Genomic DNA, 23,819 nt, shown 5'->3' with positions numbered 1-23,819 from the left:
GTTGTCAGCTTATATGTTTCCTAGTCCTCTAATTCAGGTTTCATCCAAGCCTGAAAACATACAAATTTGTCCTTTATCCGACAATTTTTTTTTAATTGGCATAGATGCAGATATTCTCATTTTTCATATTTGCGTCTAACTCTGCTGGTAATACTCATGCCTACAAATTGGATACAATAGCAATGACTTCTGATTGGCTATTCACGCATAGTTTTGTGTAAATATTTCCTTTCTTTAGACTTAAATTGATGCCTTCAATTTAGTCCGCTGTGGCTTTCCCTCGTATTAGAGGTCAAGGTATATGAGAATGCCTGATTTACCTTTTTTATTGTTGTTGGTATTTTGTTAACTTTTAATATAGAACTTATGAATATTTTTAATACCTCACTTCTTTTGAATTTTCTTTCTGAACTGTCCCAGCCTTTTCAGTTTGTCTCCAAATGGAGAAATTTCAAAGCTCCTCTTTCTTTCTGCTGTTTGTCTCTGAATTCCTCTACATCTTTTCTCTATTTTTTTCTGAGATAAATAATCAGACCAGAATGCAGTTCCCTTGGTAAGAAGGTACCTGTGGTCTACTGTACAGCAGCATGAGGCTGTCAGTATTATTTTGCATTCCTTTATGCCCCACAACATCTTGGTTGCTATTTTTGGTGATTTCTGTGCATTGAGTAGCTTTTTCATTAAGCCGTTCATAGTGTCACCTCTGTCTGCTTTGAGGGGATAGCAGTTAATGTGGAACCCTAGGGAGCTTATGAGAGATGGAAGGGGATGAGGAGCTGGAGTGCCAGGAGGAATGATGAACTAGATAGTGCTCTAGGGTTTGCATTTTTTGAAGGCAAAAGGTTTTTTTGTACCAGTTAAAGTCTCTAGTGCTGGCCAGAAGAACACTGGAAGGCATCCAGCCAGCATTGCTGGAAAGCCTGAAGGACCTTATAAGAGAACTAGCCCTCTTCTCTGTGTTTTCTGTGGATTGCAATAGGCTTAAGGAGGAAAAGCATAGAGCTGGGATTTAAGAGAATATGATCTCTGATACAAGTGGGGAGAGGAGCAATAGGGGAGATGGGAGAAGGAACCAGAAGTGGTGTAGGCATGGAGGAAATATATGGGCTTGGTAGAGAGGGAGAGGAGAGGAGAGGAGGGTGCTAATCCACATGAGAGAGTTGGTAACAGTCATGTTTGGAGTGGAAGAGAGGGAAGTTTGTGGCTGGAAAAAGATGACTGGATTGGGGAAAGGGAAGAGCAAAGAAATGGGGTCGATCTGAAAAGGAAAAAAGGCAATGAAAAAGTTTTCAATAGCACTAACAAATTATCAGGGTCAGAAGCCATCCACCCAATACTGCGAAGAGAACTTGAAGATGAAAGAGCTGAATTACTAACAGTATTGCGCAACATCTTACTTAAAATTTTCTAAGTACTTGTATCTGAGAAGGTGGGAAATTATTTTAATTTTTAGAAAGTATTCTAGGAAATTATAGGCCTGTAATCCTTCTTTCACTATTGGGCAAATTCACAGAACGTAAACGGTCAGTTACCTCAATGGAGGGAGGTCTGTAAGACTCTGTCCCGTACAAGCACTGAGGTGGCAGTTTTCTGATGATTCACAGGGCAAGGCTGGACTGTGAGAGGTCTTATGAGACTGATTGGGTTGTAAAATGAAGATGAAAAGCAGTGTAGATAAATGTAAAATGGTGTGCCTGAAGGACAACAGTCCCAGTTTCACATTTGAAATGATGGGCCCTGAGCTGATTGCTGCTCTTCAGGAGCAAGACCCAGACAGAGGCTGTGATGGATAGTTCCATGGAAACATCAGTGTAGTGCTCAGCAGTAATAAAAAACCCAGATCAAGTATTAGAAATTCCTAGGAAAGAAACAGAATAAAAGCAGAAAACATTGTTATGGCACTGTATAATCCATGGATCACCTGCACTTTGAACAGTGTACAGCACTGGGCCCCTTCACCCCAGAAGGGGTTATATCAGATCTGGTAAACAACAGGTCTGGGACAGCTTCAGTGTTACAGAAAACTGTGTTGAAGGGACCCTGCAATGTAGAGAAAAGATGACTTAGGGGGGATGTGATGGGTTTAAAAGTCATACATGGCCCATAAAAGACAAATGGCACTAATGGGAGCCAGGCTTAAAACCAACCAGCTGTGGTTCCCTGTGCAGTTGGTGGAGAGCTCCCTGCAAAAGGACACTCTGGATGCAGGAAGTCTGCATGGGTTCAGGTGTGGAATGGGCAAGGATTTCAAAGAGAAATCCACTAGGGGTTACTAGTTAGGCAGATCTCATGAAAATAAGTGGAGTTTGAGAGAGTATTAGGATGAAAGTATCATTTACTTGCCTTGTTCTTACTCTACACTACATAGCCACTGCTGGAGGCAGAATACTTAGCTGGATGGACCGTTGGTCTCAAGCAGCATGGCTGTTCTTACGTAGTTAATGGTTTTCATACAACAAAGAAAAGAGAGGGAAAATGAGAGAATAGAACAGCTAGTAAGAGAGAGAAAAAATGAATACTGAAAAAAGGGGAAGAGAGGTACAAAGAAAGGTGAAATATAGAGGAAGAAAAGAGATTGGTATGATATTTCCTTTGACAAAGAAAGATGTATAGGTGTTCTGCAAAGCTGCCATCTTCCCTTCATCCTGATCCCGTATCCTGCACCACATGGTTTGTGTGGAGCCCAGTCTCCTCAGGTGTCAGACACTCAAGAATTAACATTTCATCCATGGCATGCCTGCCCAACCTTGATTCTGCAAGCCCTTGCTCACATGAGGAATGCCTTGAAGGGCTGGATTTTTCCATCTTACTGGAATAACATGTTTGTAATGTTATATATATATAATGCAGATAGCTGCAGCAGATGTGGTCGGGCTCTGCAACAGCTAAGGTCCTTGCCCATCCCAGCGTTGTCATAGTCATGGCAGAGTTCCTGACTGAGCCTATTTATTCTTACACTGGCATTACAAGAAGACTTCTTTTTCTTTCATTTCAGAGCAACCACTACTATGTGAAGCCTCGGGTAACAGACCATCAGTTTGGCATAAGACATTATGCTGGGGAGGTAGGTGTTCACGGTGTATCTGTGAGATACTTAGTGTACCTTGGGCTTGAGGTCCTGGATTTTAGACTCCAAAAATCAAGAACATCTCTCAGAGCAGTGTGTTTCCGCACCAGAGCACAGGGAGTGTGATGGCTTAATATAGCATGTCATTCTCCAGTACTATATTCTCCAGCTTGGACGTTTGTTTGAGCTTCTCAGGTAATTTTTGGTTTGGGGCATAAACTCCTCCTTCTGTTATTCATGTTGTCTTTTCTTCAACATTCACAAACAAACAAAACCCAAAGTAAAAGTCACAAGGAAAATTTGACTTTTGGGGAGGAGTAGAAAAAGCTGAATACCTGTTGCAAAAAAGAAAAGGTCTCCAAGCCTTCAAGGTTAAATGCTGCTCTTTGTTGTGGAGAGATATGGAGCAGATGGAGGTGTGTCAAGGGAGGGCACCTGCACACTGCAGAAGGGCCAGCCTCCTCCTAGAATCGTATCTGCTGAGCAGTAGCTGTTGGGAGGTCAGGGCGCTGGGTGGCATAGTTAGTATTCCCTGAAGTGAGTGGAGTATCTCACACCTTGCAGAGGATTTCCCCCCACACACATCCCAGGCAAATCTCTGCAGCTGTTTCACTTTGCTCCCGGTTTTGATTTTTTTGTGTGTGTGTTTTTTGAATTTTTTTTAATTCATGGCTAAAAGCCACTTTCTTGCCAGTAACTGCAGAGCTCTGGAGCTCTTTGACCCCCAAAATCTGGATCTTGGCACATGCCTGCAGCCTTACTGTGTAGCTCTGCTGGAGGTCTTGTGCATTGGCATGTTAATGTAGAAGTGCTTAATGATTTGTACGGCACTGTTCTAGTGGCTCTGTCTGCGTTGCAGGTGCTATATGATGTGAGAGGCTTTCTGGAGAAGAACAGAGATACCTTCCGAGATGACGTTTTAAACATGCTGAAAGACAGCAGGTATGCCCCCCTTATGCTTGTGAGGAGACCACATCTGTTGAGCTGGACTAAGCCACGTTCATGTAATAACCAGGCCAAGGAAAGCAGTTGCTTTTGTCTGAGCATCAGGCATCATTCTTTATCATTCTTCTCTTTGTGCTTAAGTGTCCTGGCAAAAGAAAGGAGAGCTGGAGAAGTCAGATGAGGCACAGATTTAATCAGTTCTGTTGTTGTCCCAGTTTTGAAAAGAGCTATAAAAGCATAACTGAAATCCCTCCAGGCAATGCTGATTTCTCCCTCCTCTCTTCTCCCTTTCCTCTTCTTCCTCTTACCTCCCTGTCCTAACAATGGCAAATTTGCCCCTGAATGCATCAAGGCTCTTTGCCATGCTGTTAAATGCCAGCCTTTGTACAGAGGCTGCTTGTTTTCCAGCCTGCTTGTTGGTGGAGAGCTTCCATCCTTATCCTGAGCCAGACTGAGCCCTTGCTGTGGGACTAAGCATGGCCCCTAATACTATATCCCACTGCTGCAACATGACCCTAGAGAAATGAGCTGACTTTGACCTTGAGCAAGGTCTGGAAGACAGAGGAGGGGCCTAGTAGAAGGAGAGGCATTTAATAACATGGCGGACCCTAGAAGTTTTTGAGTAGCAACTCTACCACATGCCTCTTACCACAGTCCATGTATTGCCCTTGGGCTCCAGCCTGATGAGACTGTTTCAGAACTGCATCTTCTCTCAAGCCTGCTGCAGAGTTTGCACTGTGAGCAGCCTTGAAACAACCTGAGGGAGCTGAGAGTATGAGTTGCTCGTAGCTGCCTTACTTGGACAGTGGCATCTGGGGAACGTTTTACACAGGGCTTGAAGCCAGAATTGTGGTCGTCATTGTCCAGCATAATAGAAGGACTCAGGGTTTTTCGACAAGCCAGAAAGGGAAATTCTGCTAAAAGCAGTCATAATAATAAACTGGCACAAGCAGCGCTGGAGAACTTCGTGCAACTTCATAAGAACCAGCACCATTGTCTAAGAAGTGGCAAAATGGTGAAAGATTCCCCAGAGCTGACCTACACTGAGGGTAGCTCTAGAAGTCCTCTGGCCACAGAAGGGCTGTAGTTGCAACTGCATGAGCGTGTCATGGGTGCTAGCCATGAGAGCTAGGTCGGGACGGGTGTGACAGCACACAGTCTAGCTGGAGTACCTTCAAGGCAGTGGCACCTGGGGGCATATAGCTCGAGGGAGGTGTCACAGCCAGTGCAGAATGGAGGCCTTCCTTTGTGTAATATCCTGCCTGACAGTGTGAGATGGGGTTTCTGGCTTTGCAGCTGAGTGTGGCATCCTGGGCAGCCCACGGGGTCTGGGCATCCACATGGAAAGTATTCATTTCCTCACTGAAGTGCCCAGGTGAACTGCCTCCTGCAGCCACCCTGTGGCACAGCAGGAGTAAAAATGAGGTGTTTCGCCCTGGGACAGGGCAGTAGCTGAGAATGGGAGCCATCTTCTCACAGGTGGTGGGTGTCTTGCATCTTCTTTAATTCTTTTCTTCTCCCTTAGGCTGGACTTCATCTATGACCTTTTTGAAAGAGTCTGCAGTCGTTGCAGTGAAGAGACACTGAAGATGGGCACCCAGAGGCGCAGACCGACTGTCAGTTCCCAGTTCAGGGTAGGATGTTTTCCAAGAGAGCAGCAGGCTTCTGGGGAGGAGCAGATGGGTAAAGCAAGGCCTACAGCCAAGAGGAGTCATTCATCCTTGTTTTGTGTCCAGCACTGAAAATGTGCAGGAATGCTGTAGTGCTAAAAAAAGAAAGTGCCACTGCCCCAAGGATTTCTGTCTAGTGTAAAATGTGACATGCTAAGACTGAGCAGGGTGGCAGAGGAAAAGAATATTTTGCTAAGTATATGAAGTTCTTGAGGTTCTTTGATCTTTCATGTTGGTTTGGTGTTTCAGCTAAGTATATGTGTCCTTTTAGGTCACATCTTTTACAGGCATAGTGGCAATTCCAATGAAACCTTATTGGGGGGACCTTGCAGGTATGAATCTTGCCCCCCCCTAGACTGTCGGCAAACCCTCGGTTAGTTTCAAAGTTTTAGCTTCCTATATTTAAACTTTGAGAGACTTGTAAAAATAACTCACATTGGCTATAGAGCTCTGAGAACAAGGATGACCATGTACACAGTGTTAGAGTAAACTAACTGTGTGGATATGTTTTGGACAGGAAGGGATCTCCTGGGTTACTGAAGTTTTGGTAGGCAGAGTCAAAGGACATGTGGAATGGGAGGGCTGCATGAAGACCCTATTGCATCAAATGTAGCCCCTTTCCCTCCTGTAGTGACTGATCCTTTGGGGGTTTTTTTGGTGCTTTTTAGGATTCTCTCCATTCGCTGATGGCCACGCTTAGTACTTCCAATCCATTCTTCATCCGCTGCATCAAACCAAATACAGAAAAGGCAAGTCTGGCTTCCAGCAAAATGTATGCATGCAACACAGGCCTTCATGAGCACTCACTTGCACAAATGCCTGACAGGAGCCTCTGTCAGGGTCCAAACTGATGATAAGAGCGGTTCTCCCTCACCTTCCCTTTTTCCTTCTAGTTGTTTTATAGCTGAGGAAAAATACACCCTCCTCCTGGTAATCAGATGACAAGACTGCATGCTGAGTATGGTATGATATAGCCATTCCCACATATTTCTGTGCTTATGGAGCCTGGAAGATGAACCAGGCTTGTGCAGACCCCAGAGCTGTGGTAGAAGAAGCAATTGCTCCTGTTTCTGGTGCCTGTAGACAATTTGTTCTGGAATGCAGGGCTTGTGCAGTAGGAATTGTCTGCCTGGCTCTGAGGCAGAAGAGGTGGACGCTTCATGAGCAAGTCACAGTGCTTAGAGACAGGCTGGCTCTCGCTTGTATTGTGAACTGTAGTGGGAGGATATGCTGCTAACTAGATTGGGTGGGGAGCTCTGAACTGATCATTTTCTTGGTGTGTTTTGAAACTGCGTATGATATGGCAGAGTAAAGCCTGATGGGAGTTTTATGCCAGAAAAGAGAACTGAGTCAGGATTCTGCATTTTGTATATGTTAATGCATTATATCATTGCTTTACTGCCATGATCTAACTATCACAGCAGTCTGTGGATTGTTTTTTTCCAGGATCTGCCCAACTCCCTTCCGTCCCTTTTTCTGCACCATGCAGTGTTGTGAGGTTGCTTTCCCCTTGACCTAAACTTCCCCCTTTTCACCTGGCATGCCCACATATGCAGGGTTGACTTTCTACAGAGAAATGGATATACAGCCTGTGACTGTCTGTGCTCAGAGAAACAGTCACTGTTCAAGTCAGCAAAGAAGTAATACCAAGATCAACACTTACTCTGTCTGTCTTCGTATTTGTTTTTGAATCTGGATCATTATGTAGGCACCGAACCTCTTCAATCCAGATGTGGTGCTAAACCAGCTCCGGTACTCAGGGATGCTGGAGACAGTGAAAGTTCGGAGAGCAGGTTTCCCTATACGGCGCCTTTTCCAGGACTTTCTCAGCAGGTAATTGCTATCATTGTACCACATGCTGTAACAGCCCCAAGGTATACGATTCTGTATGATTGTTCCCTCTATAACTGCTGTTACTGATATGGATCACTTGTGGGATGTTCTTCTAACCATGCCCTTATTGCCCATATTATAGACTGATTTGGAAATCCTTTTGGAGACTTGCCCTTAGGGTAAAAGTCAGAATGGAAAAACAGCCATATGGTCTGTTTTTTAATTTTTTTTTTTTGTAGCTTTGCCACAGATTACCTTGTGTGATGCTGTGAAACCCAGCTGGTCATAATATGTAAAAAGAAAATATCATACTTAAAACCTTTAATCTGGTAGGCTGAAGCAAATTTTAATGGACAGTATAGTCGATTAATATTGGAAAGGATGATCATTTCTTTTAATTAGCTGCATCAAAAGGATTTCTTGAAATTTAAGGCTAGAAGGGACCATTGAACATTGCTTCCTTTGTCTCTTGGAGCATGAAATGCCACCCCTATACTGAACAAAATAACTTGTGTCTGATGAAAGCACATGTTTCAGAAAGACAGTTGTTCTTTACTGAAAAATGCTGTTGAGTTTGTATTTTGTTACTGGGATTGCAACAATAATTGCCAGTGTGGTAGGAACAGATAAAGGCTGGGGGATGGAAATTTCCAAATTGGAAGGCAAACACGAAGAAGGGAGGTCCCAGAGGAAGAAGGACTAATGGGAGGAGGATAATTAGAGTTAAAAGATTGGTGGGGGGGAAGGCGGGGAATGGGGCAGGTTACTATCATGCATTATCTCATGAGGTTTTGTTTGGTTCTTAGGTACAAGATGCTTGTGAAGGGGCCAAGTTTCTCAGACAACAGCAAAGCTGTATGTGCAGGCTTTCTTCAGACCTACGACAGCAGCAAGAAAGAATGGCAGTTGGGTAAAACCAAGGTACTTGTTTAGCGTGGGGCAGGGTATGGCTTTGTTCCAGCTGCAAGGGGATGCGATTGCATCTGGTGAGATTCAAGCCAGTAGAAAGGGCAAAGTAGCGATGACCCTTTAAAATACATTGGGCTATGCCACTGACCTGTAGCATCTCAAATATTTCCCATATTATGTACCTAGAGATGTAGAAGGGTTTTTGATTTTGTCTAAACTTGTTCTCATTGACCAAGCCAGATTGACTTTGTTGTGTCTGATCCAATTTAAGGATCCAAGGAGAACAAGCATGGGTGTCATTGTATGCAATTGTAATGTGTGCCATTAACTCTTGCCTCTTGTGCCAGATGTTTTCCTCTGCTTGGCTAACCAAAATTCTTGCAGGAGGCAGTGAGCTGTTGCTTGGTATATATCAAAACTGTGAAATAGGTAGCTAGATCACCAGATGCGTGACAGCCTTCTGCTGTGGAAGCTCAGCTTCCGTTTGTGCAGTTAGCCCAGATGCTAGCATACATTTTCTAGGAAAAGGTATCCAAATGCTTCTCCCCACTTGCATAGTTCAGATTGTGCTTCTGTTTTGGTGAATGTTTAACCCTTCTCTCTTGCCTGGTATAGTCTGGATTTTTTTTTTTTGGGGGGGGGGGTGGGGGGTGGTTTGGGTTTTTGTCTCCAGACATCCAGCTGGAAATGTACCATTATCTTTCATTTAATGGGGAGGGAGCTGGGTGTTTCAGTCTGAATTTTTTCAAGCTTTGAGACAGAAATAGATGTCAGCATTGTGAGGTATATTGCTATAGAAATCTAGGAGTGGGAAACTGTCTCTGTAACAACTTTCCCCATACTCCAGTAAATTCTTCAAAGAATACTCCAAGATGGATGGTGTCCAGTGTAGACAGCATTTCTAAGTAGTGGGTATGCAGTCCATATCCAGAGCAGATGGTGGTCCATCAAAGCAACTTTTCTTGCATTTTTTGCCCTTAAGCCTTCAAAAAAGTAGTTCAGAATATTTCCAGGGTCACAATGGAACTGGAAGTGATTCTAGTGAATATTCACATTTAATTTGTCCAGGAGATCAGATAATATTTGTTGCTTTGAGCAATCATTTCTTAATGAGCAGATAGACTACAATGTTTCTTAGAGAGCGAGATCTCTTTCTCCTTCTTAGAGGAGTGGTGGTAGCCCAGTTGGTAGCCTGGGCATGAACTCTGTGTGACAACCAAGGAAACCACTGGCCATTGCTGTGGGAAGGAGATGTGTTAACCTGAAGTTTCTAAGGCCTTCCTTCACATGCCTCCGCTGATGTTCAATAAAAAAGGTTTTATCACTTAGCCGTATTTCTGCTCTATGATAAAGTGTTCCCCATCTTTGATTTGGGAATCTGGTGTCTTCTCACTGGTCCCTGCAAACCAGGAACCATATCAATCATTCTTGTCCCTAGTTAACCCAAACTGCTTGGGTGGCTGCCAGTCTCACAGCATTTCAGTGTTAAAGCCTGTGTGGAGTGCGTGTGTGTTGCAGAGCTGCTTGTGCCTGGGAAGCTTTATAAAGGGGTGGTTAGAGCTGGTAAACGTTGAGTTTGAACTTTCTTCCCAGCATGACAAGAGATGGAAGATTGCTGGGCTACAGGAAAGGCAGCAGGGACATGCATGTGAGGGCCAAGCTCACATGTACATACTCACCTTCTAGAGTATAAAAGGTTATAAGCTATATAGCTGGAGTCCAGGGACTACAACAGACCGACGCCAAGCAGGAAATCCAGGCTGCTTTGAGCCCCTGGCAGCAATAGGATCCCTTTTTCTCTTCAGTCCCCATTGTGCATCCTGAAGGACTGAGTCCATCTGTTTGTTTTCACTCACTCCTTGACCTGCACAAACAAATGATTTTGGAAAAACAATATAGGTGGCACGTATTCTGCCAAAACACCGGATGTACTCTAATGTAATTTTTTTGAACAATTCTGTCCTATAAACTGAAACTTGGCTGAAGAGCTGTATGCGGCATGTTGGTAAACAGCAGTCTCTGCTAGGACATCGGTTGCTGTCAGGTCTGAATATTGTGGGAAGAAAGAAATGATTAAGAATGGCAGTCTTTGTATCTATTTCTTTATGACTGAGAAGGAAAATTGGAAGGAGTTGGGAAGCAGTTGAGCCATCTTGTTTGGTTGTAGAAGTTATTTTCTATTCAGCATGGTTTGGATTAGAGATGTGTCCTGGTAGAGGGGAGCAGTTCTATTTATTCTAGAGAATATATCCCTCCAAGGCTGTCCTGGCATGTTCTACCCTTGCTGCCATGCTGAATGGCTGGCCAGTCCCTGGCTGCACCAAGGTGCTGTTGCCATTGCCACGGCCCTGCAAATCATTCTTCAGATGAGTTGCTTGACTTTCTTTCACATGCTCAGATGGTGACAAAGCCATTTCATTGCTCCCTTGGAGACCCCTCTTGCAACTCAGCTTTGTGACAGCACCTCCAGAAAGCCTGCCCCTGGGAAGGCAGATGCCAAGGTGAGGCTGTGCACAGCAGTGGTGCTTCCTGGTAGTCCCTTCCCTGCTGCCTGTATCCAGCTGTTCTGTCTTGGCTTTGGATTACAGAGTGCTTTGTCTGCGTTCATGTTTTAGCTGGTGCTAGGTAACACAGGCCTGGAATACTTGGGCTGATGAAGAAAAGAGCCGTAATTTTTCCAGAGGCTTTCAGTTAAGGGCGAAGTGAAGCTACCAGCGAAGGGGCAGAGAGTGTAGGGCACTGTCCTGGAGAGGAAGTCCCCTGTGTGCCCTTGCTGCTACAGGTGCAGCTCTGGGTACCCAGGTAGCGATTCCCAGCACCAGGTGAGAACTAACCTTGGCTTTTGGAGTCAGGAGTAGCTACTGAAAAAGGTGTGACAGGCCAATGAGGATGTAACCTAGGAAGAAGTATAAGGGGTGGGTGAAGAGCAAAGCTTATAGAAGGGGGAATACTTCCTGCAAAATGAATGGAAGGATAATTATATCCCTAGCAATTGTTTGGAGGAGGAAGGAAAAGACTCTGTGAATTAGTGCAGGGGATTGTGAAGCTTGGGAAAGGAAATGGGGGAGGAAGGGCAGGATGATCTTTGTGTTGTTCATTAAGAATAGAGCAGCTGCTGTGCTGGCAATTGTCAAATTAATGTTTATAAGAGGTATTAATGTATATAAGGCAGGTTTTATCCGGTGGCGTGGCAGAGATGAGGGCTTGGATGCAAACAAGCAGTATGATGATGGAAGAGCTTGTGCTAAGGTGCCCTTGTCCTCACTGGGGATGTGCTGGGATGGAGCAGCAGCTTCTGTGCCCCTTTCCTCAGTGCACCTGGACCTTCTGCCATACTTGCCCATACCCACAACACAGATTTCCTATGGCTGTTTAACACAGTAATCCTTGCTGTTTGAAGGCATTCGTTTCCACATTTCAGCCTGCTGTTTTGCAGGGCCTGTTTGAAGGAGGAGGTTTCTGTAGACTATTTGGCATCCAGTTCACAGTGTCCCACTTCCTGCTTTCCCAGTGTTGTCCCCAAAAATCATATGATCCCACTTACGTACACATGGGTGCACACGCAGTTACATTTGTGTCTGCTGATCCACATGTAACCTTAACATGTTCGCTGTTGCACTGATGGTGCATGCAGGCATTGAGGTTGTGAGAGGAGCACTGTGGTGCTGCACCGTGGTTTAGAACTTGGCCAGTGTCTAATAGGAGCAGATATGATAGAAGTAACCTTGTATGTTTTGTTTAATCATTCCTTCCTCAGATGAAAGTGATCTCCTGTTTTCAGAGTGACTATGAATTATGACAAAGAAATGGCCACCTTCCAAATTATTTCTACAAGGCATCAAAAATATTTCTGGATTTGAATACATTTTATTCTTCCTTGGCATCTACAGGAGACTAAAAATAACTCTCAAAATGCCAATATCTTATAACCAGATATTGTTCTGTTATTTGAGATTAACCCCTCACTCTCAAGCATATATAGAAAACCCTGTAGGATTAGGGTTGGGTCTCGTTGAACTCTGCATGCCTCAAAGTTAGGGTTTTCCCCCCTCCTTACTGGCACAGCAAAGTCTATGCTTGCTAGAAAAATACTGATGGGCTGAATATTTTTGCAATTTGATGAAGATAATGGACTGAGACAGGGTTTTGCTGGTTGCATTCTTGAAATGGGTGACTGCTGCTTGGTTCTGGAATGTAATGGAAAGAGCAATCCCTGCCTCAAAGAAGTCTTTAAAAGATTGTTGAGTTGACAGAGGGAGTGGATGTACAACTTGCAGGGAAGGATGCCAGCTTCATGGTTGGCAGTACCTTGATAATGAGCCTTCTTTTAAGGCTACCCAAGGTTACTTAGTCATTACAAAACAGCTCATTTCTTAAGGCCATCTTAATGGAAATGGCTCCCCAGGAGAAATTAGAGTCCAGGGAAGCCACAGGCAATGGGTACTAACTCAGGGAGAGGTTTCAGTACATGGTGGTCATTGCAGAGGGAAAAAAGAGTCTAAATAAGCGATGAGGCCGAAAGCAGCGATGGAAGGGAAGGTGTACAGAGACATATGGGGAGGTAAGTGGGGAGGGGGAGAGTTTGTGTGCAACACTGGACTAAACGGCTGTTCACATCTTTGAATCTCTCTGGCCCCTCAGCATAGCCACATGGATCCAATAAATTTGTAAGGAGTTTTTACTGATTAATGTAGTTCTGCAGGTTGGTGAGTGTCAGCTCACAGCCTGTGTTCGCGGCAGTGCTTTAACAAGCGGGGCAGCACTTTCCTACTGTAGTCCGTTCTGCTGCTGGCCCTGGCAGCGATTTAGCCAATGTCAGGCAGCGGGTCACGCGAGCACGGCCATATGGCAGTTGCTGCTGTGACTGCAGCTTGTGTGGACATACCTTAGCCAACTCTAATCTAGGCTGGGTACTGCTAGCAGCATACCCGCAGCCCCATGGAGCTCCATGCAGGCTGCAGTCCACCTCAAGAAGCAAACCATTTATTTTCACAATTTGTGCTGAACTCTGTGCTAACATAATGCAAGCCAGCTGATTTAAAGTAGCTCAGATATGTCATTGCAATTCCTGTAAACAAGCCCTTATCTTGCTTGTATCTCAGTCCTTTTGTCTGTAAGATAGCACCGTCATCCCTCACACAAGCATTTAGCACTGAGCAGAGGTTTGAAATACAGGTGATGGAAGATGCTTGAGAATTCAAATACTGGACACTGAAGTGCAATCAGTGATACTTGGAGACCTCTCCCATCGGGGCTGAGTTCCCCCTAATGCATGCTGCACTGCTGAACCTTTTCAGCAAGGAAGCATCTCCACCCCAGAGTTTCTGGAGGTTGGCGGAGGGCTTCAGCTTCCACCCAGAGCCGGCGGACCGGGGCGCGCTCAGCTTTGCACCTCCGCAGGGCTTTCAGCTTTCGACCGTCTTCCATTATTAGGACTGCTGTTAAGATTGCTTCCTAGAGTCTAGAAACCTGAATGTTCCTCCCTTTCCTTGAAATGCGGAGGAGTTTCTTCGCAAAATAGTTAATCACCCAAGTAGGTACCAGTGCCTGCTGCAGGGAGGTTCTGGATTGCGCAGGGAAAGCTGTCAGCTGGGAAAGAGTTAATCCCAGGCGCAAGCACAGGCTCTCCTCCTCCTCCCTCCTTCCTCTGCTCCCTCCCTCTCTCTCTTTTAAGCCTTGACCACAGAGTGAGGCAGGCGGGGGTTGGGCGCAGAGTTGGCTCCTGTGGCTGCAAAACTTTTTCCCGGTGCTGTGAGTGCGGCGCCCGGGCTGGCGCGGCGGCGGCGGCGGCGCAGAGCGCGCCCTGTGCGGCCACCGGGGGATGAAACCTCCCGGCTCGCCCGGGGACTGACTTCTTTCCTCTCTTTGTGTTTATTGAAACTCCTCCCCGTGGCGTCAGGTTTTCCTGAAGGAAGCTCTTGAGCAGAAGCTGGAGAAGGATCGGGAAGAGGAGTTGAGGAAAGCAGCTATAGTCATCCGGGCCCACGTCTTGGGCTACATGGCAAGGTCAGTGCTGGGGGCTGCCCCACCATCCCTGTGCTTGCCTGCCTGGGTTGCCCCGACCCCCTGCTTTGCTCTCTAGTCCCCTCGCATCCCTCCCTTCCTCCCCCCTGTATTCTAAGGGAGAGCTGCAGTACCTGCCCTCCCTGCCGCCATCAGTTCTGCTGAAACCTTTCTGCACCTTTGCAACCTCTTCTTCCATCTGTGCACGCTTGCACCCTCCCTCAGCGCTGCTCAGCAGGCTCCTGCCGGGACCTCCGTACCCATTGCTTGCCTCCGATGACAGCTTTTCCTTGCCTTCAGGGCTCTCCTGGCTGGGCCCCACTTATGCTTTGGGTCCCCTCCTTTTCCTTACGCCTGTCAACTCTGTTTTCTGCTCCCCGTGCAAATTGCTTCTTCCTCACTTGCAGCTCTGCCTTTGCTCACCCTCTTTCCTCGCCTTGCCTGTTTGCCTCGTGATCTCCCTCTCCTTTTAATTAACTCTTCAGAATTGGGTTTTGGCCAGCTTTGCACCAGTAATCTCTTGCCGCTCCCTTTTGCACCTGACCAGGGGAGCATTGGGAGAACCAACTGCAGACAAACCGCCCCTCCTCTGCCCCTCGCAGTCAGTGTAACAGCTGACTCCTTAATGGCTGTGGCATGCACACTTAATCCCAGTAAGATGCTCTTTCCTGGCTGGTCTCTGCTCTGGACACCTGTCAGTCAGGGGTGTGAGGATGTGAAATCCCTGGCCGGCAGAGCTGTTCCAGCAGGCACTCTTCTTAGAGATCTAGTTACACCAGGTAAATGCTCATTTTGCGTTGGGAAATGTGTGCAAGGGTTGTACCCTGCCTTGCCAATGTAGAATATCAGCAAAATACGCATTTGGTCTCCGGGGCTTTTATTCATTTAGTTATTTCCCTCTAGGAAGACAAATGAGCTAGCTCTATTGTTTGTACATAAGATTGCAAGTTCTTTGTGTCAGGGCCTCTGCTCTGTTTTGCCTTGTGTCTAGCATTTGGAGAGAGGGGTAGGGATTAGCACAGTAAAATTGATTTTTCTGGGAAACATCGCTGCAGACAAAGTGGATTACTGCTTTTCTGAGTTCCTGGGAAGGTAGCTGCTGCCCTGCAGGGCTGTGACGGAGACAGTGTTGCAGTAGTGTTGCTCTTGGCTAGAAATCTTGTGGTCCTCCAGTCTGCATAGATCTGAATTCCTCATCCCACATGTTGCTCTTCTGAGTCTCGTCTTTGAGAACAAGCTGTGCTTCTGCAGCCAGAGTGGAAATCCTCACAAGCAGCTGGAGGTAACTGGACTTTGCAGGGGAGGAGAGCAGGGAGTGAGGAGAGAGCTAGGGAGGGAGAATGGAAAACTTTTCTGTGAAGAGTTTCCAGTTGCACTGCACCTGTATTGGAGAAGGTCCAGCAAGAGGGAGTTCATCTGGGCAAGTGGTGAATGGTCTGTGCAGAGCTCGGCAGAGGTCAGGAGTACCAGTGTGCACTGCCTTAAGCTTGATACCATTTCTGTTAGTTTTGCAAGGACAAGTGTATTTCAATTCATTTGGTCTCATGCAAAGTAGGTTGGTGAAGAAGGGTACGTATGCCCCAGGAAGGATTTTACTGGCTTCTCCCTCTTTGTGAACTTGTTCTGTGAGCCTGGAGAACCAGTCCTAAGGGTGAGAACATTTTCTTTGCTCTCGTTCCCTGCAGCCTAGTATCTCTGACTGATCACTAAAATGTGAGACAGGAAAATCAAGCCCATTCAAATGACCCCATCTTTCGTAGCTACTCTGTGGAACTTTGAGCTGCAGGTAACAGCTTCACCAGCTAAAATATGCATAACTCTTCCCGGGCTTGCAGGATCCATGTGCAAATTTGGCTGTGTCCCTGGATTCTGCAGGACCTTATTGCTCAGGGGAAAAGGCAGTGGGAAATTATTCCATAGCCCTGTGTTCTCTAGTCCTTGGAGGCATAACTGCTAACTACAGCTCGTCGACAGAATAATTAACTGAATTCCAAATGCAGCATTGGAGCCTTGCAGCCACCCCACCTTCTCTTGTGATATATGGTCAGGATGTCTCCCAACTCCTCGGCATGGGCTGCAGGTTGAATTTCTTTGACCAGTGCAAGAGGGTGAGTGGAAGGCTGAACAAGGGGAATGAAATTCACGGCCTGTGTGCAGCAATTCCAGCTGAAGGGCGTCTGCAGGCTTGGCTGTGGTCGTGAGGAATGAAGGGGCACTTCAGCCTGGCAGATTAGCAGGCAGAGCTGGCCTGTAGCTGGGCAGGGCTTGGCACATGTTGCACTTGAGAGAGTTTCTGGCAGATGCATTTTGTAAAAGTCAGAGTGCCCTTTTTGATGCACTTATATCTGCCTTGGCAGAGGGTGTGCATGCAGCTGTTCACACCCCATGTGCAGGGAGGACAGAGGGAGCGGGGATGAGGGGGCTGCAGCCCAGGAGCAATTAATCTAAAACCTCCCGCTTCTTATCACCTCTTCCCTTTCCTCTTCTTTTTTCTGTGCTTCCTCCCTTTGGCTTAATACTTATGGAAAAGAGCATGACCTCTGCACGGTACTGCTATTAGCATCCCTCTCCTGATTTTCTTCACTAGGCTGACGTATGTGATGTGCAGGGAGGTGGCAAGCTGTCAGCATGGGTCCCTGTTGCCATTTGAAGGGGGTTTGACTGCCAGGAAGGGGATTTTGAGGTGTGCCTTTTCCTCAGGGGGTTGCAGAAGGTCTGTGGGAAGGATATGTGAGAATACTGTGTTATTTCCAGCATGTTTCTAGGACTGTAAGACCTCACAGGTTTACTGTAGCCCGCTGGCCCAAGATCCTGTGTAACAGCCCCACAGAATTTCCCTCTGCAAATTCTGGTTTAGAGCAAAGAGGGTTTTGATTTGAATAGTACCAATGATCATTTCCCTACAGCAAGATATTAAGGTGTCTAAATATAGTCAATTACTTTAAAAAATGTCCACTTATTTCCAGCCTGAATAGACTTCAGCTTCAGGTCAATTAAACCTTGTTATGTCCCCTGTTGGATAAATAGAAATGCCACCCAAAAATGTGGGTACGTTGACTGGGATCAAGCTTTTCCTTGGCCTTCTTAAGGTCATGGAGTAAGCGCTCTCTTTCTATAAGCCAGGATTTCTGGTTCCAATCCTGCTTCCCCAGAAATCACTTGAGGGTCTAACATTGTTCTTGAAATGGAGGTGCTAACACTGAACACAGGGTAAAAGTAGCAGTGCAGTCCCCTTCTACACAGTATGTCTGCTTGCAAGTATAAGAATCCCAGTAGTATTTTTTTCTATAGCATTGTGTTGGGAGTTTGCCTTCCCCTGATGATCCCTGTGGCCCCTAAATCTTTTTTTGACTTGCTGCCTCCTAACATAGTCCCACATCAGGTGTGTTTGGCCTTTGGTTCTTCAATAAAAGACCTTATGTTTGGCTCTTTTGGATTGTTTAATGTTTGCTTGAATGTAGCTTACAAATTGATCCAGATTACTGTGTAATAGTAACCCTTTTGTTATTTGCCCAGTTTGTGTATCGTGCACAAACTTCTACCAGTAACTTTTTTTTCACGTCCTTGATAAAAACATTCTGTAATGCAGAGGCAAGAACTGACTTTTCTAGAACTTCACTAGACTACAGAAATACTGAATAATGATTCTTTTCTTTTGGGGCCCTACCATGTTTTTTGGTTTTAGAGTATGGCAAAGTTGATTTTGATGTCATTATTGTTTAAGCAAAATGTTGTGCAATGTAAGTATATGTTTATGGGAGCCTGTTACAATGTTACATTCAGCAATCAATATTGTAGTATCACTGTGTTTTCCCCCAAACAATAGGAGATGAATGTGGCCAGATCTATTTTTGCCCCATTTTTTGCTTTTCCTGGAGTAATTTGGTTTTGGCCACTTAAAAGATGGGGCAATATGGGACTTTGTTCTCAAATAGTAAGGCCATTTGTATGTTTTTATTATAATAAATCCACACTGAGGGATTATGCTAATTGCACAGTGAATGTGCGCGATGTGCAGTGCAAGGAGACTTGGGGCCAGTGGACCTTCTCCTTCCATGTGCCAAATATCTGTCCTTCATCCTCTGAGGGTCTTCACGAAAGTAGATGCCCACGGAAACAAACCAGTGGTAGCTACAGGAGTAAGAACAGTGAGGAGAATATGATTTACAGGTAGCAGCAGTAGAGGAACAGAAATTGTGTCATTTCTGAGCAATATTTTTCAAAATTCTTTTTTCTGTGGATGTGGTAAGCTTGGTCAATATACCAGGGCATGAGGAATGCAAAGCATGTATTGCTTCATGGTGCATTAAGTGTCTGGTTCTGTTTTTAGGAAGAAGTATCAAAAGGTGCTAGCCAGTGTTGTTATAATCCAAAAGAACTACCGAGCATACTTCTGGAAGAAGAGCCTGCTGCGACTGAAGGCCTCTGCAGTCACCCTGCAGAAGCACTGGCGTGGGCGCCTGGCTCGCAGCCTCTACCAGCACCTGCTGCAGCAGGAACTCAGGCGGAAGCAGGAACTGGAGGAGCGAAGGAGGCAAGAAGAGGAAGAACAGATCCGAAGAGAGGAAGAGGAAAGACAATGGCAAGAAGAGGAGGAGCGTAGGAGGAAACAGGAAGAGGAAGAGGTGAAAGAAAGGTACAAGATGGTATCTTGCACTCATAGTTCCCTAGCCCTAAAGCTGCTGAGGTGTAAAAGCGGGTCTGGGGCGTTGGCATGATGGTAACGCTGGAACTGCAGTTGTATGAAACAGTGTCCCAATGGCAGGGGGCAGAGTTGGGGTGGGCTGTGAGCAGCTCAGAATAGAAAAGCAGAGTGGAAAAGGAGTGTCCTGCTTCCTTTAGGAAAGCTAATTCTGGTGTATTTTGACCTCTGTTTAGCATTTTTGTGCTTTGGAATGAACATGAGAGGAGGCAGTTTCACTGATTGGGCAGAGATGCACAATTTTCTCATTCCCTTTGCAGTGGTAAAGGAAGTTTTATGCAGTCTTCCAAAATCTGGAGGGATTAGCGGTGTGAGGAGGTACCAGAGTTCATGGGTCTTGGTGTGTCCAGTAAGCTGGGTGAGAGAGCAAGATGGGCAGCGCACCTGTGCTGCTATGGCAGTTCTTACAGTCATGAGAATACACGCCCTCTCCCTGTTCTGCTGCTGTGTATCTCTCATCAGGGATACGGGTGTGTCGAGAGATCAGGAGGGGAAAGGAAAAGCTAAAGAGGCAATCTGTGAGCAGTGACAGTACACTTATTGAGAATCCTGCACCTCATGCATCATTTGCTGTTCACCCCATGGTTACCTACATTCTATCCAAACTGAGTGTCTCTCTTGATACTCTTTTGTTTTAAGAAGCATAAAACTTCAACTATGAGATTATTATACAAATTTGAACAATAATCCTGTGACGCTTCAAGTTTTTCATAAACAGTTGGTTATGTTTCTTATAGGCTTTTGTTACGTACTTGTCCCAACAAAGTTGGGTCTTGGCAGACTAAGATGTGTGACAAGCATCAGAAAAATCTAAGGTTAGAAGTGTGTCACAAGGAAAAGCGATGGGCTGCGGTTTCACAGGAGACAGTAGGGCGACATATCTGCTGGGACAAGACATGGAGTCAGTGACACCAGTGATGAACAGTTTGGTCAAGCCATTTGTTGAACAACACTGAAGGCTTCATTTTATCAATGTGTCAATTTTCAACAACAGCCTCATCAGCAACCTGAAGCTGTGCAAGTTCAGACTGTTAGTAACTAGTTTGCAGATATCAAATGCTACAGACGCTCTCTCAGGTCTAAAGTACTCGTTATACTAAGTAGACCTTGTCCCTAACTAGTTTTAGATAAAAAGACCTATTTAGCTTATACATTCTAGTGTGTTTCTGCCCCTGCCCTCTAGTTCCCACCCCATGAAAGGTGTGTTCAACCCAGCATCGTTGGAAAGAAGTGTCTGTTCCCAGGAGTCAGGTGAACTGCTCATTTTGCTGTCATTTCCTACTTGATGTCAAATGGCTTCATTCAGAGTGAGTAGCCAAAAAGGTACTAGCAGACCAACTTGGCTAAATCCTGAACTTCCACTTGACCTCAAAAATGAGGTGGAAGTCCACAGAAATTGCAAATCAGTTAATCTACTGAGAACAAGCAAAAAAACCCAACACACATGCAGAGACAAAATTAGAAGGACCAAGATGCAAACTGAGCTGTAATGAACTAAAAGTTGGCATGCAGTTATTGTGCATACACTGTTAGTAAAAGGGAGACATGGAGCAATTTGGTCTACTGTTCAACAGGAAGAAGAAATTATAATGTTGAGAAAGCTGAGGTATTTGATGCTATTTTTATTTGACTTCCCCAAAAGGCTTAGCTGTTGGACACTAAATGCAATTAGCACAGATGTGCAAGAATTCAGAACCTAGCAGGGAAACAAAAGGTTAGAGAATGCTCAGATAAATCAGATTACAAAGTGGTTATCCGGATGTCGTGAAATTAACGTTTGGGTACTTCAAGAACCGGCTGAAGCAGTTTGAATCAGTAGCTATTCTCTTTCTCATCCTTTGTGGATAGCAATGGGGTTTCCATAAAACTGGAAAATTGCAAACGTAATGACCCCCTTTTAAAATGGGAAAAGGAAGAATGAGGGAATTGTGGACCAGTCAGCTTAACCTCAAGTTCAGGAAGATACTGAAACAAATAATCAGTTGTAAATGCTTGATAAAGGAGTTAAGAGCCAATGTGGATTTCTGAAGAACAAACAGCATTAAAGTTACCTGTTTCCTTATGTGATAGCCTTGTGGATAGGGAAAATCCAGAGAGGGTAGGTAACTTGACTTTGGGTAGGTAGAGAGTAGGTACGGGCTTTGACATGTTATGACAATACTCTAAGACACTGTAAGGGATGTGGTTTGGAAAAAAGTAGATGAAACAAGACTAGGATTTATGGTTTTACTGCATTGTATTATTGCATTTTAATTAGCAAACAATAGTAGTTCTTTGTTAAATAGGAGAGAACTCTTGAATGGGATTCTTCCGTGGTCTCTGCTGGATATGGTACTAGTGCAATGTTTTCATAATAAGTTACATGAGGAAATACGAGTATCCTTATTAAATTTGCAGATAAAGCCGTCTGGTGAGGGCCTGTAAGTATATAGCTAGACAGGATTACAATTCAAATACTTTTGGCAAATTAAATAAATGGTATGAAAAACATCAGATAACATTAAATACAGACATATGCAGATCTACAGTTAGGAATAATCAAATGCACAGAGAGAGAAGGAGGAATGCCGGCTTCAACAGCAGGAAGAAGGTCTGGAGGCTAAGTTGAGTATTAGTCACCAGTGTCATGCTGTGTGAGAGGAGAAAGCAAATGCCGTCCGTACACAAGATTGTTTCTGTAAGAAATGGGGTGATTCTTCTGTTCCGCTTGGCACTGTTCAGGCTTCAGTTGGAGTACTGGCCCTGGTTTTGGGTATCACGTTTCAGGAAGAGTGCGAATCAGTTGGAGATGGATGGAAAGCAGCAAGAAATATCAGAGGTCTAAAAAATGTGAGGAACAGTTGCAGGAATTAGTGTGTAGATTGTAGGTGGTATTCCTGATCTGTTTTAAAACAGCTCTGCTTCTTGAACCCTCATATCATTTAAGGCAGTTGTTTAACTCAGGACTACTGTTAGAGATCTTTCAGCAGAGTTGGAACCATCTGGATCTCACTTATGTCAGCTTTCATTTATAAACATTCCCTGGATATTTTTTTTTTTTTGAGAGAGCGAGCGCAAGAGTGAGAACTTTAAAGACTCTGTGACTTGCAACTGCAATTTAGAGTTTGTCTGGGAAAAGCTGCAGGGCCTGGGAAATAAATATTGGTGCCCTCCTGTTTTGCTTGAGGTTGAATCATAGATTTGAAAGTTACCACTGCCAGTCTGAATTTAGCTGCACAGTGGTTGCTACAGGCAAACTCTTCCATCCAGCCACATCCTATCCCTGCTCCCTGTGCACGACTCTGGCATTTGTCTGTCTCCTAGTTCAGTTGCTTGTAGGATGCTCACTGTGGAGAAACTGGCCATAGTGACAGCTTCCCCTTGGAGTATAACCTTTTTGATCTGAGTGGAGATGCAGCACCGTGGGATAGTTTTTTTCCTTCTGCTTGTGTTTACTAACAAACTCTGACTCTTGCAGCCTTTACTGGTAAACTAGGTTTTTGCATGCCACTGAGAAGTTATGCAAGCTGGAGTACCCAGGTCTTCAGAATTGAAAGTCCTCAGCTTAGTTACTTTAACAAAGTACAAAAATTGGATAACTTTTTGGGGGCTTTAGTATAGTAAAAGCAAAATGAACCACAAATTCAGTGCTGGTATTGCAATAAGTCTGTTCTGTTTTAAAAAAAACAAACGCAATTTCCTGGTATCTGTCAATTGTGCACGTACAACCTCATTTAATATCCATGGATGTAAAGTACTTCAGAAGATTCTGTTTGCATTTATCATGAGTCTAACTGATCTGCCTTCTGTCACTGTTTCCAATGTCCTTCCTAGTGTGTTCCAACTAATCCAATTTCCTGATTGATCTGAAAGTTAAGTGCGTGAGGAAAATCTGCTGTATCCACAAAGGTCATGCCAACCACAGAGAATTGGGTTTTTACTAAATTACAAAAGCTTTTAAATCAGTCTTACAACAGGTACCTTATTTTAACCTTATCCGTGGAGGGATGATACGTCCATGTAATTCTAAAAGCCTCATGTAGAAGAACGGGGTCTGTCTCTGACTATCATGTCTTGTTTTTTAACAGGGAAAAGGAGCAACTGAAAGTGCTACTCCAGGTGGCTCAGGTAAGTTTAACAGTTACTCTTTTCATATGTCTTCTCTGAGTGTCTGTGAAGGGTCCTCCATTGCCCACACTTTGCCTGGAGCTAATATTGTATTGTGGCAACACTATTTAAAAAATGGGCTTTGTTCACTCAAAACCTGCAGGTATTTGGCTTTGGCAGAGGTGCATAGAGTTGACAAGGTGGGGTATTTTTCAAGGCTCAGGTACCAGCTTGCATAGTTCCTATTTGAAAATTTCTGTATCGAACATGCAGCATTCTTTTTTATCTCTACTGCTCGAGCTTATTACATGACCTTGTGATGTGCTACTCTGCGACACAGTCTCTTTTGCTGGATTGTTGCCTGTAACAGCGAAAATAAGAGTGCAGAAGGCTGCTACCATGGCTAAAATAAACCCCTTGTAACTGATCTAATTGTTTGTTGGTACTTGATATATCAAAGAGCAGACCACCTACCCTGAGGTTTGTGAAAACAGCTGTGTATCCTCTTATTTCTTTTCCCAAACCACTTGTTCGCCAGTTTCAGGCCAGCTCTGTTCAGGAGAGATGACAGATTTGTCCACAAGTCAGAGTCAAGTAGAGAACA

General features: G+C 44.9%; 1 protein-coding gene across 1 annotated transcript in view; it reads left to right on the top strand.

Moving 5' to 3' along the window:
- The window catches only part of LOC104010081 (unconventional myosin-X-like), a 94,938-nt gene that overhangs the window by 45,088 nt on the left and 26,031 nt on the right, over positions 1-23,819 (top strand). The window contains exons 16-24 of the mRNA XM_087734036.1: positions 2,996-3,064; positions 3,927-4,009; positions 5,538-5,646; positions 6,351-6,431; positions 7,391-7,515; positions 8,322-8,436; positions 14,324-14,430; positions 18,758-19,063; positions 23,197-23,236. Of these exons, the coding sequence (XP_087590162.1) occupies positions 2,996-3,064; positions 3,927-4,009; positions 5,538-5,646; positions 6,351-6,431; positions 7,391-7,515; positions 8,322-8,436; positions 14,324-14,430; positions 18,758-19,063; positions 23,197-23,236 (1,035 nt within the window). The remainder of the gene's footprint in view (positions 1-2,995; positions 3,065-3,926; positions 4,010-5,537; positions 5,647-6,350; positions 6,432-7,390; positions 7,516-8,321; positions 8,437-14,323; positions 14,431-18,757; positions 19,064-23,196; positions 23,237-23,819) is intronic.

The sequence above is a fragment of the Nipponia nippon genome, unplaced genomic scaffold (assembly GCF_047370975.1).
Source record: "Nipponia nippon isolate SJK-2023a ecotype South Korea unplaced genomic scaffold, ASM4737097v1 scaffold_5, whole genome shotgun sequence".
In the NCBI taxonomy this organism is placed as follows: domain Eukaryota; kingdom Metazoa; phylum Chordata; class Aves; order Pelecaniformes; family Threskiornithidae; genus Nipponia; species Nipponia nippon.
This window is presented reverse-complemented; position numbering and strand designations above follow the sequence as displayed.